Source organism: Podarcis filfolensis (genome assembly GCF_964270895.1).
Source record: "Podarcis filfolensis genome assembly, chromosome: 10".
Taxonomy (NCBI): Eukaryota; Metazoa; Chordata; class Lepidosauria; order Squamata; family Lacertidae; genus Podarcis; species Podarcis filfolensis.
Genome location: NC_139612.1, coordinates 68,184,441 through 68,203,359, shown reverse-complemented (window position 1 = coordinate 68,203,359; position 18,919 = coordinate 68,184,441). Strand labels below are relative to the sequence as shown.

Genomic DNA, 18,919 nt, shown 5'->3' with positions numbered 1-18,919 from the left:
ATTGCCAAGGAGCCCCCCAAAGTAATAAAGGATTGTGTTTTTACATTGTTGTAGCCTGCTCTGGGATTTTCCGGTGAGTGGCAGGTAAGAACTCTAATAAAGGTCCAATTAGCCGAGGCCACTCAGCATTTAAACTGGCAGCTGGAGAGAAATAACTTTCTACAATAGGTTCCCGATATTGTTTGGTGGGATGAGGCTTTGCCATCTCAAGGCACGGGATTATAATTGAAAAGCAAACTTGAGCTTACCTGAGGAAAACATCAAAATATAGGCACAGCGGAAGTTGCCTCACAGCAGGTGAGTCTAATTGTCCCATTTCACTCAGGACTGCCTGCCTTCAGACTCTCCTCAGGGTCTCAGAAAATGAGTCTTTCTGTTCAGCTGCTGCTTGGTGTGGTTTTTTTTAAACTGGAGATTTGGTGGGTTAAAAAAACCCAAACCAAAAAACCACCACTTTCCTAATGAGGTGAGCTGGAATTTCTCCAGAAACTGGCTGGTTGTTTAGATGGCTTTTGGTGTGTGTCTTTGCCTTTTGGCTATGACTTTTCTCTTCAAGAGGCTTAATTTGAACCTAAATTACCACCCCGCTCCCCCTCTGCAAGCCTTGGTGTTTTCAATACATAAACCAACTGCTCTTTTGACGAACTGTTTCCACATAGCCTTTAAATCCCAACGAGGTTCATCGCGGGGGGCGGGGGGAATGGCCTCGTACTCAATCAAAAGTTGGTTTCTGTTTGTGGCAAATGAGGGAGACACAATGCCACAATCCACTGCTAATAGGTTTCCCCCCTCAAGCTCCTGTTGAACCTTATCTTCTCCACCTGGTGCCTCGCTGCTTAACATCATGGCATGCCTGCTTTTCTGCTTCATGCATCAATTTGCCTCGGATGCCAAGAAGAGTGTGCAGGCTGGGTGGGAATCGTTTTGCAATTCAGTCGTGCCAAAGCTTGCTTCCTTCCTTGCAATGCATGGTTGTTCGATGTGCTATTACTTCATGCCCACACTTCCATTTTTTGCCCTTGTCAATATGCCCTCAGCCTTGTTCCTGCACAGAACAGGGAAGGCAGCGTACCCGCTGGGGTGGTAGCTTAGTGTAATGTGCTTTTGGCTGCCCAACCTTATCAGGAGGCACCCAGATGCATCTGGCATGAACTGAAGCTGCTAAGTTTCCGAGCACAATTCAAAGTGTCGGTGCTGACCTTTAAAGTCCTAACAGTGAATCCTGTTAAGTTCAGCTTATATAGGATTGCTATTTCAGAGCTTGTCAGTGTGGCCTAGTGGTTGGATTGCTGGACTGGGACCTAGGAGACTAGGGTTCAAATCCCCACTCCGCCACTAAGTTAACTAAGTGACCTTGGGTTTAGTCACTCTCTCTCTCTGCCTAACCTACCTCACAAGGTTATTGGGAGGGTGGCATGAAGAGGAGGAGGGGCCATGTAGGCATCCTGAGATCCCTGGAGGAAGGATGGCATGTAAATGTAGTACAGTGGTACCTCGGGTTAAGTACTTAATTCGTTCCGGAGGTCCGTTCTTAACCTGAAACTGTTCTTAACCTGAAGCACCACTTTAGCTAATGGGGCCTCCCGCTGCTGCCGCCGCGCGATTTCTGTTCTCATCCTGAAGCAAAGTTCTTAACCCAAGGTAAAATTTCTGGGTTAGCGGAGTATGTAACCTGAAGTGTATGTAACCTGAAGCGTATGTAACCCGAGGTACCACTGTAATAAATAAAATTTAGACCGATATCTAAATAACAAGGCTCTGATCTCGCACATTTTGGCAGGGGCCTTCATCACAATGGCAATTTGGGAAGACTTCTGATCTCAATTACCTGGACTTAGCAATTTGTGCTTTTGGCTCAGGGGAGTCAGGTATTATTATTATTATTATTATTATTATTATTATTATTATTACATTTATATTTATTTATATGCTGCCTCCTTCCATGTGCCTTACAGCTAAAATAGAAACAACTAAAAACCTAGGGAGGAGTGGGGCGGGGGAAGAGTAATCCTTAAAAAAACAACCCCCAATTAATAAGGTACCACAAGTGATAGGATTTAGTACAGTCCAAGGGTATATTTTTTATATAAATTATATTTTTTCGGGGAGAAATTTTGCGTGATTGTTTTGATTTAGACTGCAGAACCCATTGAAATTATAGACCACGCATCCTTTTCCTTATTATATTCTTTACTATTGTATTGTATTATTATATACACAAAATTTTCACTAGTAAACTGCATTAGCTGTGCCATGCTTCCTTGTTGACAGTTTACTGACAGCTTCAAACCGTTTCCTATTTAATTCCTTCTCCCCCGCGCAACCTGCTTTGCCGCTATTAAAATTCAGTTAAGGACGTAGAATAAAAGAGCAAATAAAAGCAGCAGCTACAGCTGAAGGCTTGAACTACACAGCCCACAATCCATTGCGGCTCCCGCGCGTGATTTGCGGCCTGACTCCCAGGACTGATTTGCGGCCTGACTCTCAGGCAGACTCCCTTTTACCCAGCCTGCCTTGCGAACACTCCCCTTTGCCCCAGGGCATCCTGGGAATTGAAGTCTCGCCGCCTTCTCAGCTCCCACAAGTTCTTTCGGGAAACCCACGAGTCGGAAAAAACTTTCCACCCGGCCTGGTCAACACGCCGGGGCGGGCTGTTGCCCCGGGCAACCAGCTCCTGAGCCAACGGGAGCCCGGCGCGCCGTGGGTGGTGGGCGGGCCCGGAGGGGCGGCGGGCCAATCGCGCGTCGGTGGGCGTGGCGCGGGTCTCCTCGGGCACCTTGTCCCGTCTTCTGCTTCTTTGCGGCCTAGTCGGCGCTCGAGTGCGCGACCCTCGCCGGCAGCCGGGTCACGATGGGCGGCGGAGGCAGCGCCCCGCGGAGGGTCACCTTCGAGGCGGACGAGAATGACAACATCACGGTGGTGAAGGGCGTCCGGGTGAGAGAGAGGGACGGAGGGAGGGAAGAGGACAGGCCGACCTTGCAGGGCTGTCGTGCTGCCGCCTTGACCTCCTCAGCTGCTGCTGCTCATTTACTATGTCTCTTAATTTTTTTGTGAATTTTTTAAATTAGTTTTCAATTGCAACAATCCAATAATAGCCTCATTATAGCAATGCCATATTATAATACAATTAGCAATACCCATCATTCAGTAAAGGGTAAAGGGACCCCTGATCATTAGGTCCAGTCGCAGACGACTCTGGGGTTGCAGCACTCATCTCTCTTTATTGGCCGAGGGAGCCGGCGTACAGCTTCCAGGTCATGTGGCCAGCATGACTAAGCCGCTTCTGGCAAACCAGAGCAGCACATGGGAACGCCGTTTACCTTCCCGCTGGAGTGGTACCTATTTATCTACTTGCACTGGCGTGCTTTCGAACTGCTAGGTTGGCAGGAGCAGGGACCGAGCAACAGGAGCTCACCCCGTCGCTGGGATTCGAACCGCCGACCTTCTGATCAGCAAGTCCTAGGCTCTGTGGTTTAACCCACAGCGCCACCCGGGTCCCCCCTGGATGGTTATGTCCAGTCAAAGGTGACTATGGTGTCGCGGCGCTCATCTCGCTTTCAGGCTGAGGGAGCCGGTGTTTGTCCACAGACCGCTTTCAGGGTCATGTGGCCAGCAGGACTAAACCGCTTCTGGCGCAACAGAACTCCGTGATGGAAGCCAGAGCGCACAGAAACGCCATTTACCTTCCTGCCAGAGCGGTACCTATTTATCTACTAGCACTTTGACGTGCTTTTGAACTGCTAGGTTGGCAGGAGCAGGGACCGAGCAACGGGAGCTCACCCCGTCACGGGGATTCAAACCACCGACCTTCTGATCAGCAAGTCCTAGGCTCTGTGGTTTAACCCACAGCGCCACCCGCGTCCTGGCCCTTATTCAGTATCCATCATCAAATTATATAATTTAGGTCCCCCCCCCCCGCCCCTGCATGCTTGAATTGATGGTTTGGTGATTTTGTTTATTTCCATGTTCCAAAATATATATATTTTTAAAAATAATCTTTATTTCATATTGAAAAAATTGCAACGAAAACAAATGTTAAACATTACACCTACATCTTCGAAAAAGTATTACAAAAAGACCAAAAATATAAAAAGAAAACAAAATTCATAAAAAGACAAACAGAAAAAATTGATCATGTACACAAAGTTATTCAAAGGATACAAACAGTAGTTGGATTTTTCTATACTCCCAAGTTCCAAAATCTTACTAATTTCAATTACACTCTAGTCAAGGTAACAAATCCCTTATACAACAACTGCAGTATTAACAACTTTCATTCGTATTGGCACATTAAATGATTTATAAAACTACAAGTGAGACACTCAAACTATATCCTTGTTCTTCCTGTGTGTGGCCGTTATTCTGTCCATGGTGTTTCTTCCTGTCCTTGTAAAATGTTATGTCTTATCTGTTCCCGGCTGCTGCTATTCTCCATCATGCCTTGGGCGGAGCTAATATCCCATTGATGTTTCAGAAATTCTCCATTGCTCCGCCCTGTGCTTCGTGCGTCTCTTATCTTTTGGTCTTGCAAGGGTCTCTGGGGAAAGCGTTCGAATCTGGCATTGTAGTTTCCCATTTGGCCTTGTACTTTCCCACGAGTTTTATTTAGTTATTGTAAGCCGTCTCGAGCATGGTTTATAGCTATGGAAAGGTGGCATGCAAATGAGATGGCCCTGGCAGTTGCGGTCCTTGACAGGATCCATCTGTTGCAGAGGCATGGTTACAGCTAATGACTCGTCTGGGGCTCCTGTTTTTCTGAGTTGTCGAGGTCTTTTTGTCTGGTGGCACCTGGAGGTGCACTTCATGAGACTGTAGCATTGCAGAGTGGGAAGGGACCATTAGGGTCATCCATTCTGACCCCCTGCAATGCAGGGATCTTAACGAAAGCATCGCGACAGATGGCCACCTGACGGTGGCTTTATAAACCTCTCAAGGTGTAGAAACTCCGCAGTCTCTCACGGGAGTTTGTTCCACTGCTGAACAGCTCTTGCCACCCAAAAGTTCTTCCTAATGTTGAGTTGGAATCTCCTTTCTTGTCATCTTTCTGAGCACAATTCAAAGTGTTGGTGCTGACCTTCAAAGCCCTAAACGGCTTCAGTCCAGTATATCTGAAGGAGTGTCTCCAACCCCATCGTTCTACCCGGACACTGAGGTCTAGCTCCAAGGGCCTTCTGGCGGTCCCTCACTGCGAGAAGCCAAGTTACAGGGAACCAGGCAGAGGGCCTTCTTGGTAGTGGCTTCCGCCCTGTGGAAAGCCCTCCCAACAGATGTCAAAGAGATAAACAACTACCAGACTTTTAGAAGACATGTGAAGGCAGCCCTGTTTAGGGAAGCTTTTAATGTCTGATGCATTACTATATTTTAATATTTTGTTGGAAGCTGCCCAGAGTGGCTGGGGAAGCCCAGCCAGATGGGCGGGGTATAAATAAGAAAATATTGCTATTATTATTATCATCATCTGAATCCACTGGTCAGGGTCCTCGCTTCCGTAGCAGCAGAAAACAAGCTTGCTCCATCTTCCATGCGGCAGCCCCTGAGATATTTGAAGATAACTATCATCTCTTCGTCTCCTCTTTTCCAGGCTTAGCATACCCAACTCCCTCAATTGTTCCTCATAAGACTGCGTTTCCAGACCCTTCATTATATTGCTCCTTCTCCTCTGCACAGGTCCCAGCTTGTCAATATCCTTAAACTGTGGCACCCAGAACTGTACACAATACTTCAAGTGTGGTCTGACCAAGGCAGAATAGAGCAGTGCTGTTACTTCCCTTGGTGAGGAGGATGAGTGGCTGCAAACATCTCAGTTGTTGGATGTGGGGTCCCTGTCCTTTGCAGTTTACACAACTGCTGTGGCTGGGAGGGCCACAGCAAGCTGCCCTATTGTTGTTATTATTATTAGGAATATATTTTATGAGGAAAGGTTGCAACATTTGAGGCCAATAATAATAATAATTTATTATTTATACCCCGCCCATCTGGCTGAGTTTCCCCAGCCACTCTGGGTGGCTTCCAATCAAGTGTTAAAAACAATACAGCATTAAATATTAAAAACTTCCCTAAACAAAGCTGCCTTCAGATTTCTTTTAAAGATAAGATAGCTGCTTATTTCCTTCACATCTGAAGGGAGGGTGTTCCACAGGGCGGGCACTACTACTGAGAAGGCCCTCTGTCTGGTTCCCTGTAACCTCACTTCTCGCAGGGAGGGAACCGCCAGAAGGCCCTTGGCGCTGGATCTCAGTGTCCGGGCTGAACGATGGGGGTGGAGACGCTCCTTCAGGTATACTGGACCAAGGCCGTTTAGGGCTTTAAAGGTCAGCACCAGCACTTTGAATTGTGCTCGGAAACATACTGGGAGCCAATGCAGATCTCTTAGGACTGGTGTTATGTGGTCCCAGCGGCCATTCCCAATGACCAGTCTAGCTGCCACATTCTGGATTAATTGCAGTTTCCGGGTCACCTTCAAAGATAGCCCCATGTAGAGCGCCTGGCAGTAGTCCAAGCAGGAGATAAGGACAAAAGGGTGGAGAGAAGGGCGTGGCAGAGGTGGCATTATGGAACGGAATGGAAAATGAAACCGCCAATATCCTGATAACGCCATAACATAAATCTGTGGTGCAACTGCATTTTGGGGTACTGTACACGGTTCTGGTCTCTCCCACAACACCACACTGGCTCTTGGATGACTTTGAAAGAGGGTTGGACAGATTCACAGAGGATGAAGAAGCTTTCAATGGCTACGTGCCGGGATGGATATTATCTGCCTCTATTGTTGGAGGCTGTATGCCTCTTCATGTGCGGCTCACGGGCTGGCTGTTCCTCACCTCTGCACTATGCCAATGAGAGGCCCAGGCGACAGTAGAAAAAAGCAATTCCTGCCGCTTCTAGCTCACTTGTTTACTTAGATTCTCTTTTTATTGGTGACACAGTGGTCTGAATTGGGCTAGCTGCATTGCCCAGAGACTGCGCAACCACAGTGCTGGAGAGTGAAAACCTCTGTTCACTCATTCCTTTGCCCTCTCTAGGCAGTCAGAATGGGACCAGCACCAACTGCTACAGTTTTAAGAGAGAAATCACAGATGTGAGCAAGTGAGTGGCACCTGCAGTGACTGCCTCTGCTTGCTCTCTCTTTTTGGATAGTGCAGAAGGAAACCACGGCCAGTGCCTGTAGATAGCACTCCCAATTGCTTCACCACCCATAGAGCTAGGTCACAGGTGAGTGAGTCGAGGTCCGAGCTTCGCCTTGCAGGAGGTGATAAGATTAATCTCCTGAAAAGTTTTGCATGCTGTTTTCTGATGCTTTTCAAGGCACAAGAACAGGCCAGGCCAAATATTTTCCTCTGCACGTGGACCTTTTGCCTGAACCTTTATTTTAAGTTGAGCTCGTGCAGTCCAGGTGCATAGTGCTCATTGGTAAATCTTGCCGTTATGCACATGGATAATTTCAGTTTGTGATGCCCAAGGAAACATTCACTCAGGCATGTGTACCTTGTTAGGTTCTTGCCTGCTCAGAGAGACTGGCCAGTTGTTCTAGGCTATGGTAAAATACTCTCAGAGTGGGCAGTTCTGCCCTACTGCCTTGAAGAAGCTATTTGTAAAACTGCTGCTTAAAAAAATTAATAAAGCTAGATTCCTAGACTTGACCACCTGGTCTCCCATATTCAGGTAATCCTGTGGGTAGTGGTAGCAACTTAACTGCTTTAACTTCTGCATGGTAGTGATTTCCTTGTCCAATCTCAAATCTGGAAAGAAAATGCCTTGGTTACTCTAGTGGGAGACCTGTGAGCATAAGATCTGCTGTATCAGGCCATTGGCCAGTCTTGTCCAGCATCCTTTTCCCACCGTGGCCAACCAGATGTCTGTGGGAAGCATGAAAGCAGCACCTGAGTGCAACATTTTACCTGCTTGTGACTCCCAGCAACAGATGTTCAGAGGCATATTGCCTCTGACGGTGGAGGCAGAACATATTCCATCCTGACTAGTAGCGATTGATACCTTCCATGCCAGGAGATTATCAACATGGGCACCTTGCCTCTGCCTAGCTTGGTTTTTACACCACCTACCCTGTTATCCATCAGAATAGCCTGGCAGGGTTGGATAGATGATATCACATTTCAGTATTTCTGCTCCTTTGCGTCAAATCTGCAGAGGGTTTCCGTCCTGCTCCTCTGACTTGCTGCTTTCTCTTCTTCTCCTTTAACCTTCTTGGTTTTTCTGTTTTAACCTTGCCCTTTCTGCTGTATTCCAGGGTACACAACTCTCTCATTACTTAAATATTTTTAAAAGCATGTTCTATCATTGTCACGGCAGGGGAAAATTTTGCCTGGCTTGCAACAGGGAAATTTGTGGGCGTGAGATGAACTGAACAGGTGTCTGGCTGTTCTGGTGTGATCCTCTTCAATACAGTGCTGCTTATGATTCAGTCTGTGATGAAACACAGGTCTTAGTGAGGTCTTGCTGAGAAACATAGCATTAAGAAAACTTAAAGGTTTCTAGCTTGTGTTAATGTCGCTGCAAGGAATGACTGAACACATCTTCTAGTCTTGAACTGCATAAACTTTCAACAAAGGCTGTGATTCTGTACATACTTACCTAAGTGTAACGCCCACTCAGTGCAGTGGGAGAACTTCTGAGTAAACATGCATAGGATTGCAAGGTAAGCCTGCAGTCAGGCACATTGTTACTTGGAGGCAAGTGCCCTGGAGCTAGTTTATTTTCTAATTAAGCACAAGGGTTTGTGCAAGACTACACAGTTGCTTGATAGTAAACCATACTGAACGCACCAGGTCTTCTCTTAGTGAGCTTGCAACAGATCAGGCTACATATGGTTTGAGGACGGCAGTTTTCAAAGCTAGGAAGTACAGTTATACCTTGGTTGTCGGAACGCCTTGATACTCGTACGTTTTGGCTCCCAAACAATCGAAACTCGGAAGTGAGTGTTTTGGTTTTCAAACTTTTTTTGGGAGCCAAACGTCAGGCAGGGCTTCTGTGGCTTCCGATTGGCTGCAGGAGCTTCCTGCAGCCAATCAGAAGCTGTGCTTTGGTTTCTGAACGTTTTGGAAGTCGAACGGAATTTTGGAATGGATTCCGTTCGACTTCCAAGTTACGACTGTAATAGCTAAAGGTTCTTATGATAGAGCAGCATCCTTGTCAGTAGGGTAAGTTTTACTCAGTTCCAAATGACTCCTCTCCCTGGCACCTAGCCAGAGTTTGAATTTGAGTTGTAAAGCACCATAGGTGATGGTTTGAAGAGGGTGGGATTTTGTGTGTGTGTGTGTGTTTTGTCCATTTGTCTCCTCCTGGCTGCTGGAGCAGTTTTAATCTACAGTGGTACCTCGGGTTAAGTACTTAATTCGTTCCGGAGGTCCGTTCTTAACTTGAAACTGTTCTTAACCTGAAGCACCACTTTAGCTAATGGGGCCTCCTGCTGCTGCTGCACCGCTGGAGCACGATTTTTGTTCTTATCCTGGAGCAAAGTTCTTAACCTGAGGTAATATTTCTGGGTTAGCGGAGTCTGTAACCTGTAGCGTATGTAACCTGAAGCGTATGTAACCTGAAGCGTATGTAACACGAGGTACCACTGTACTTTATTGTAATGGATTGTATCTTGAATGGTTTGTTGTGAGGCCCCTTAGAGAACAATCTCGTGGAAGCGTGGGATACAGATATTTTCAATAAACACAGACGATAATGAACCCTGGTATTAGAGCTTCTAATGCCCACCTTCCAGTGTTTGTTTCCTTACCTTGTCATGTCCCTGTACTCACATTTTCCTTTTGTCTCGACGACTCCTTTCCTTTCCTCAAAGAAACCTAGTGAAGGGCCTCTCTCTGCCATGGAACCTGGGGGGTCATCGTTTCTGAAGCTTATGTAAAAGCTCTTACCAACAGCACTTCAAAAGAAAAATGAAAGGCGAATGATGAAACAGGGAAATATTGGGGTGGCACCCGAGGAAGAGTTTGTTCCTTCTGTCTCTTTGATTTCCTTACACTTCTCCTGGCCCCTGCTTTCCGTTAGTCTCTGCCAACTATTCTTTTATTCCTCCTCCTCCCTTTGTTCGTTCACCTGTAAACAGGCACGCTTGTGTCCCTGTGACACTAACGCAGCTTGAAGTCCTGTTTCCTCAAGAAACCGTAGAGTTGATACTGGATAGCACCTGGATACCCATTGCTGCAGCAGCGTGTTAATTTACCAAGTAGACAAGGATGCCTTGCCTATGGGATAGTGTGCATTAATGGGAATCTAACGTTTACACATATATTTCGTTTATTTCTTTACCTTTTGTTTGTGAAAATATTTGTATACCACTATTCATTTTTTTTTTATTTTTTCAAAAACCAAAGCGGTTTGCAACAATAGAACATAAAACCATATAAGAAAAAAACCATATAAAAAGTTAAAATCAGATGACGGTTATGGAAAGATGTATTCTTAATGGCCTGCATAGGCAAGCTAATATATCCTGTTAGTCCATGAAACTGATATTTCTGCAGCACAATGGAACTCTCTGCCTTAGTTTGGCACATGTATCCCAGTTCTAACAGCCCCAATGTATAGCAGCCACAATAATTTAAAATGTATTTACTTATGCTGAAGTTTTTCTAGGATTGCAGCCTCTGGGTAGTAGCTGCAAAAGCATGCTGTAGTCAGAGTGTCAGAGCAGGACCTGGGAGACCAGGGTTCAAATACCTACTCAGCCATAAAGCTCCATGGGTGACTTTGGGCCAATGATCTCACACTCAGCCTAACCTACCTCACAGGGTTGTTGTGATGATAAAATGGGGAGGAGGAGAAGAATCATGTATGCTACCTTGAGCTTCCTTGGAAGAAAAGGTGGTATATAAATGTAATTGATGATGTTGATGAAGATGATGTATTTTTTGCATAGTGAAGATTCAAGGCAGAGGGCCTTCTTGGTGGTGGCACTCGCCCTGTGGAACACCCTCCCACCAGATGTCAAAGAGAAGAACAACTACCAGACTTTTAGAAGACATCTGAAGGCAGCCCTCTTTAGGGAAGCTTTTAATGTTGAATAGACTATTGTATGTTAATATTCTGTTGGAAGCTGCCCAGAGTGGCTGGGGAAACCCAGCCAGATGGGCGGGGTATAAATAATAAATAATAAATTATTATTATTATTAAGGGTGTTTTTAGCTCAGATAGGCTGGGGCAAATGTATTTCCAGGACTGCCAAAGTGTTCTTGTTAGTTGCTTTAAAAAAGTGCTTATCAGATTTTGATACCTAAAAGAATGTGTTTTCTGCTGCTCAGAGCTAATAAAAAAATGGAGAAAAAAGTACATTATACCTGGAGCTAGAACCAAAGACAGTGTGGGAAATACTGTACATATTTTGATAAGCCAACTTATGATGCTTTTGTGTGTTTCTTTGCTCCAATGTCTCCTCAGCTGTCTGAAAATGTCATAGAGCGTATGAAGGACCCTTCTTCAGCAAGTGGGAGGTCTCAGAAGTCGGGCTCTGGTGGTCATGGCTTGGTTGGAGGCACTTCAGGTATGTGCACACTTCTGGCTATAAGAGATAAGAATCAAAATGTAGCTCTGAAATTATTTTAGTAAACCCTGAAGTCTTTTTGCAGAGCTGGTTCCAATCATTCACTTGCCTTCTTTCGACTTTTTGCAAGAGCGGGATGGATTTTTTTACGGTGCTTTTGTTTTTAAGTACCCTACTGAGTTTCTCCCTTGTTGCTTTCCTTTTCAGTTGCACGCAAACACGGTTTGCTCTCTGCTGTACTTTCACCTTAAGACATACTTTGGAGATCTGACTTTGCAACTTATGCATTAGTAGATGATATGTCTGCTTTAACTCTGGGAGCTGTGAGGTTCCTTAAAAGATACTCAGCAGAATGTGCACCTGGAAGTTAAGTTGCATGCGCATAGTTTGATCTGTGGGACTACCATGGAAGCAGACTTCCTGTGCCCTCAGTAGATGAAGATTTTCCCGTTAGAAATTGCCTAGATTTTCATAGTGCTAATTAGCTGACTCCCATAATATACCACCGTATTCCTCATTTCCAGAGCTGTATTGAAACTTTTAAAAAAGAGTTTCATCCCCACATCAGAAAAGGGGACAAATGTATGTTTGGAATCATAGAATTGTAGAGTTAGAAAGGAACATGAGGGTCTTCTAGACCAGGGATGTCCAACAGGTCGCTCGCGATCTACTGGTCGATCCCTGCGTGGTTTTGGTCCCTCCCAAAGCTAAGCAACTTATGCTTCCCGAACCCCCTAAAAACGGGCATTTCCCCCTCCCTAAAAAAGCTCAACAGCTTTGTCCTGAAGCCCAATAAAACGGGGCTTTCCCCCTCCCTTCAACAAAAAGTTGAAGAACTTTTACCTGAACCCCAATAAAACAGGGGTAGATCACTGCTAGCTTTTAATTCTGTGAGTAGATGGCAGTCTCTTGGAAGTTGGCCACCCCTGATCTAGTCCAACCCCCTTGCAATGCAGGAATCTTATGCCCAGTGTGGGGCTCAAACCCACGACCTTGAGATTAAGAGTGTCCTGCTCTACCGACTGAGCTATATCCACAAATGGTACTTAGGAAGGGTCAGTGATGCTGGCAGAATTGGGTTAGGGGTAACTGGTGGGTACATCTGGTGGGTACATCTCTCACCCTGAAGTTTGATGCAAGCTAGTCTCATCTTGTAGTACAGAGAACAGCTGTATCCCATTTTTAAGAGATGTTCATAGGCGTCCTTAAACAAGGCGGTTGCAAGTTATCAAAATATTTGAAGGCCCCCTCCTCCCATACTCTAGAGTATTTCTATCCTACGATTGTGCTTGCCAATGTAAGACGCATCTATTGATCTCAAGTTGGGCAGAAATTAAGTTACAACCATAATAAAGAAATCTCTAGCCTGCTTCTTGCAAACATCGTCTTTCAGTTATTTGAGTAACTTTAAACATACTGAAATATTTAACAAGCACAAAATCTTTAAAGTACATCTGTCATTCTTTCCTAGGGCTGTGTGATGACAAGTAATTCGATCAGTCTAGTTTGAGTGCGTTTCTTGAATGCATGTGCTAAAAGCAGCGCTTAGTCATAATAGACAAATTTAATGGCTTAATTTTTTTTTTTTTAACACTACTGGATTCCTGAAAAGTCAGTGTATTATTTAAGGAGGAAGGCACAAATAGGTTATGAAAAAGGAAAAGCGTTAAGGCCGCTGTCTTTTCAATGCGGGATCAGTTTTCAGCGCCTGCTTTCTCTGTTGTGGCTTTTCATTGAAGGATCAGTTGTTGCCATTTCCCTTTCTCCGTTGGGGAGAGCTTTCCGTCTGTGGCTCTTAAAGAGACTGGCAATTTTGAACTTTCAGCTAGGTGGCATGCTTTCTATATGGGAAGTTAGGTTAGGCTGAGAGCTGTGACTGGCCCATTGGCATCCAGCGAGCTTCATGGGCGAGCCTGGATTTAAACACAGGTCTTGTTCTCCAGAAGCGGCTTAGTCATGCTGGCCACATGACCCGGAAGCTGTACGCCGGCTCCCTCGGCCAATGAAGCGAGATGAGCGCCGCAACCCCAGAGTCGGTCACGACTGGACCAAATGGTCAGGGGTCCCTTTACCTATATCTTTACCTCCATGGATTGTGCCACTACAGCACACTGACTGTCTCAATTGCACACATGCAAGTTCTCTTTGTAGGTGAGTTTTGCCTGCTCCCAAAATCTTGCAGCTGGCTGGATGTAGGGTGTGAAAGTATAGTTGCCACCTACAGTGAATTACTGGCTTTTGACATTTGGAGCCATTTGATCTTCATATCGTGTATTTATAGCACACTGCATTCTAGATTGTGTGAGTGTATCTCAGGGTGGCTAATCCTGCCTGTGACTGTAGGGTAGACTGCATAGCTTTCTGTCTATCATAGTGCTGTGATCTTCTGTTCCTCATTGTTGGTCCTCCAATGCCACCTGTGACATCTCACCCAATGTGCCTCAGGCTGGTGTGATTAATAATAATAATAATAATAATAATAATAATAATAATAATAATTATTTATTATTTATACCCAGCCACTCTGGGCAGCTTCCAACAGAATATTAAAATACAATAACCTATTAAACATTAAAAGCTTCCCTAAACAGGGCTGCCTTCAGATGTCTTCTAAAAGTCTGGTAGTTGTTGTTCTTTTTGACATCTGGTGGGAGGGCATTCCACAGGGCGGGTGCCACTACCAAGAAGGCCCTGGGCCTGGCTCCCTGTAACCTCGCAGGGAGGGAACCGCCAGAAGACCCTCAGCGCTGGACCTCTGTGTCTGGGTTGAACGAAGGGGGTGGAGACACTCCTTCAGGTATACTGAATATATTATTTTGAGAATAAGCCTCTCCATTCTCAAGGGGTACTTCTGTGATTTTTGCACACAAAGGTTTTTGGGTGGGGGCAAAGTGGGGAGGGGAAGTAAAATGAATTTTGTAAGTATTTTAGTGAAATGTTCAGGAACTAACCGCAATAATGATAAATGTATATTAGGAAAGATAACAGCTGTTATTTCAGCCAGCTTGAAGTAAAAGGGGTGCCACACTTCAGTGGCATGTCACATTTTAATTACCTTGAGATTATTTTTTGAGATGAAGTTGCTATGTAATGATTCCGAGTAATAATTCACAGGGCCTAACTTGATGGCCAAGAAGGGCAGAACACATAAATGTATGAACATGTTGAATATCTGCTGCTGCTGCTGCTGCTGCTGCACAGTGATATGGACTCATTTTGATATGAAAGCCATATTAGTTCTTGTGGTCCTTGAATGAGCAGATGAGGCGAAGGGACACGGATACCATCAAGAGAGATAAGTTTAATTTCGCCCGCAGCCACTTAGGTTTGCATATAATGGACTTGGCTCTGATAAATTGTGCAAAAGTTGTTCTCCTTGTGATTGTGCATACAAATTGAGCAATACTGCACTCAGATGGCTTAATGGTGCCTCACTGGTGAGAAGGGAGATCACACATGAGCTTAGGCAGGTAGGTAACTGTTACTGGGAGAGGTCACAGCTTCTGCAAAGCTCACCTTTACTGGAAAAGAATATTTAACAAAGTACGAAGGCTGGAGAAGTCACAGTAAGTTTTTCAGCTGCAGGTGAAAGGAAGAACAGACTTGATTATTAAAAGGAAGAACAGACTTGATTACAGTGGTACCTCGGGTTACATATGCTTCAGGTTACATACGCTTCAGGTTACAGACTCCGCTAACCCAGAAATAGTGCTTCAGGTTAAGAACTTTGCTTCAGGATGAGAACAGAAATCGTGCTCTGGCGGCATGGTGGCAGCAGGAGGTCCCATTAGCTAAAGGGGTGCTTCAGGTTAAGAACAGTTTCAGGTTAAGAACGGACCTCCGGAACGAATTAAGTACTTAACCTGAGGTACCACTGTATAAAAATCAGTGCGTAGCAAAGTTTCATGTATTTGTTCTCTCTGTGATGAGGACAAGTGCAGTGTGTGCATTTATTCATATATGTATGATTTATATATGTGTGTGGAGTTTTGCTTGGTTATGTTCCTTGGTGGTTTGGAAACTTAAAGGCAAGTTTAAAGTTGGTTATGTGATATATTTTGATAGACCATCATAAAAAGATAGGCAGGTGTTTGAGTTTCACACACCTTGAGGCAAAATGAATAATAATAATAATAATGACAAAGGCTCTAGGATAATAATAATAATAATAATCATAATCATAATAATAATAATTTATTTATACCCCACGCATTTGGCTGGGTTTCCTCAGTCACTCTGGGCAGCTTCCAACGAAAGATTAAGATACAACAAAAGATTATTTTTGAACTCAGCTTTGGTTTCTCACATGGCTAGTACTTTACACTTCTTCTTGGTTGCAGACTGTAATTCTTGATTGCTTTCAGATTACAGAACTGAACATTAGCTGAAAACCCAAGTGAAACAATTGACAGCACACAGTGAATATCTAATATGCCCCCGGACTAGGCACTGCTGAATAGCCAGGAGATTAGGCTTCCCCGGAAAATGTACAATTTAATACCAAATTCTTCAAGTTGGTGTGCCATATCTTGAAAGAGAGAGAGTCCTTTCCCCTTCACTGTGAGACTGAGGGGTCAAAGGTTGTAGGTCATTAACAGTTTCAATCCAAATGCAATATTGGTTTTAAATGCAGTGTAAGGAGTCTCTATGGGAGTATATTGTATTTAAAAGTGGGGTATCAGAGTTTTTAGGGGGCTAACCATGTTGGGATAGCTGGGATAGCAGGCTTGTTGGTTTTTGAATGTCTTGTGTAGATTTTTCAATTTCGTTGTTCTGTATGGGACAATGACAATAAAGATTATTGTCATCGTAATCATTGTTTTGCATTTGTGCCTGTTGCCCAGGCCTCATAATGCATATGCACTCCTCTTGATGCACCAGCTCTCTCTTGGAGACATCGTCTTGTGAGCCGCCTCCTTCATACTCTCCAGCAGGCCGTGCCCCGGAGCTGTCCACAGGCTTGGAAGGTGAAACTCCTGGGTCTTGCAGCTTGTCAGGTCCTGAGGCATCTGGGAGGGCTTCTTCAGGCAGGCTCTGCTACATAATCTTGTCCTCCCCGTCTCCCCTTCCATGGCCTCATCCTCCCCATCTCCCCTTCTGAGTCCTCATCCTTATGTGTCCCCTTGCTGCTGACCTGAATCCGAGGGCTCAGAGAGAACCATGTCAGTGGCAGAGTTTAGCAGGGCTGGCAGTGAAGGGCAGGGCTGTGCTGGCATTTAGGTGCTTTGTGCAACCGGAGCTTTGACCCTAGCCAAAGCCATGATTGCAGCTTTGCTATGGAAAGCTCACTTCGGTTTTCACGTCCCTTGGCTTTTGCTGTGATGGAATAAAGCACAGTTGATTCCAGTTGGATGAGGTCTTTGCGAGTTTGCTTTCCTGGGCTGTATTCCTGCATTACCCAACAAACCAGCCAGAGAAGAGGAACGGAGATCTGCTCTGGAACAGAAAATACTCTACGGAGCTCTACATGATAAAACAGAAGATGGAAACAGATGAAGTTACAAAGGCAAACCTCAAAACTGTTTTGGTCACGTCAAGTCAAATAACTTTAAAATTGTATAAAGTGGTATCAAGACACCAAGTGTGACAAAAATGAGGAGACACAAAGTCAGCTGCCCTTATTGTATTAGAACTTCATCAATGCTTTGACGTTCACTGCCTCCATTTGAAAGGTTTTACTCTCCAGAGCTTGCTTCATCCTCCATGTGGCAACCCTTTAGAACAGTGGTTTTCAACTAGTGAGCCGTGGCACCCTGGGGTGCCTTGAATGAAGGTCAGGAGTGCTGCAGGCAACACTGGCCTCTGTCCCTCTTTCCTTCCCTCCCTCCTCTGATGGCCTCTTGCATCTCTGCCTCCCAAAGGTTTGTGTGCCTGTTTGTTGCAGCAGCTCCGGCTACAAGCCCCCCAGGCAAATGGTGCCTCTGGGGCTGGCCAGGGGGTGCTGGTTGCCAGGAGCTGAGGTGGCCTTGGAGTAAGCAAGCAAGCAGGCGAGGGAGCCCAGCCAGCCAGTCCACCAGCCCTTTCTGTTGGGAATGGACAGACTAGTGGGAGGCTGGGTAGGTAATAATAATAATAATAATAATAATAATAATAATAATAATAATAATAATAATAATAATTTATTATTTATACCCCGCCCATCTGGCTGGGCCTCCCCAGCCACTCTGGGCGGCTTCCATAAAAACCAAAAATACAATAAAATATCACACGTTAAAAACTTCCCTGAACAGGGCTGCCTTAAGATGTCTTCTGAATGTCAGGTAGTTGTTTATCGCTTTGACATCTGGTGGGAGGGCGTTCTACAGGGCGGGCGCCACTACCGAGAAGGCTCTCTGCCTGGTTCCCTGTAGCTTTGCTTCTCGCAATGAGGGAACCGCCAGAAGGCCCTCGGCGCTGGACCTCAGCGTCCGGGCAGAATGATGGGGGTGGAGACGCTCCTTCAGGTATACTGGACCGAGGCCGTTTAGGGCTTTAAAGGTCAGCACCAACACTTTGAATTGTGCTCGGAAACGCCAGCATTGTGCTGGCGTTTCTTGTGCTTGCTGTGTGCAATGCCTGCCTGGGAGCTAAGTGCCCAGTGCCAAAGGGGAGCCTTTCCGCCATGCAGGCCCGGCGGTGTCCGCTGCTGCCACTGCTGCCTCCCAAGGTGAGTAAGATGGTGGCCTCACGTTCACCTTCAGCCCATTTCCATTGGGCTGCTAAGGCTGGGGTCATCCTCTTCATTGGTCCCTGTGGGTCAAGGTGAGGAGGCACCTCTCTTTGGGGTGAGGGGTGCAGCTCAGAGACCAGGCGCAGCAGCAAGAGGGAGGGGAGAGGAGAGGAGGCTGAGGGAACACTCCGCAAGGAACGGGGTTTGAAAAAGGGCGAGGGGCTGCCAGTTCTGCAGGCAAGGGTGACCTAACAGGGCTCCTGAGCACCACAGGGGGGGCCGCAGAAAGAATATAGTTGGTCAAGGGAGCCGTGGACTCCAGAAGATTGAAAGCCTCTGCTTTAGATAACACTGGGGAACAAGGCTTCTTTACACATTTTTGTCTACTTGAAGAAGCCATGGTCCGATCTGAAAAATACAAATATTTAGGTTACAAAACTGTAAAAATAAGGAAAAATTAAGTTTGCAAAACAATAATTACCATGTGGTTAGGGTAGATCAACATGTCAGTGTCCACTTATCCCCAGTATAAATATGACATATCGGCAAAAGTTGGAAATTGAAAGATAACTTTAGCATGTACACAAAAATCGATTTCAGATTTAAATCAGCATTGAAAGAACATATAAGAACAGTTGAAAAATCTCATGCAAAAGAAAATGAAAAAAAAAATGTTCCCCAGTATACTGTGTATCCCAAGGGAATACATTTTTTTGCATACCTCCAACTGTACATGTCATTTTCAATGCTATACATGTCATGTT

General features: G+C 45.4%; 1 protein-coding gene across 1 annotated transcript in view; it reads left to right on the top strand.

Annotated features, from left to right (window-relative positions):
* The first annotated feature begins 2,740 nt into the window (after window positions 1-2,740).
* The window catches only part of CHCHD3 (coiled-coil-helix-coiled-coil-helix domain containing 3), a 205,796-nt gene continuing 189,617 nt past the window's right edge, over window positions 2,741-18,919 (top strand). The window contains exons 1-2 of the mRNA XM_083573179.1: window positions 2,741-2,934; window positions 11,404-11,506. Of these exons, the coding sequence (XP_083429305.1) occupies window positions 2,851-2,934; window positions 11,404-11,506 (187 nt within the window). The 5' untranslated portion in view covers window positions 2,741-2,850. The remainder of the gene's footprint in view (window positions 2,935-11,403; window positions 11,507-18,919) is intronic.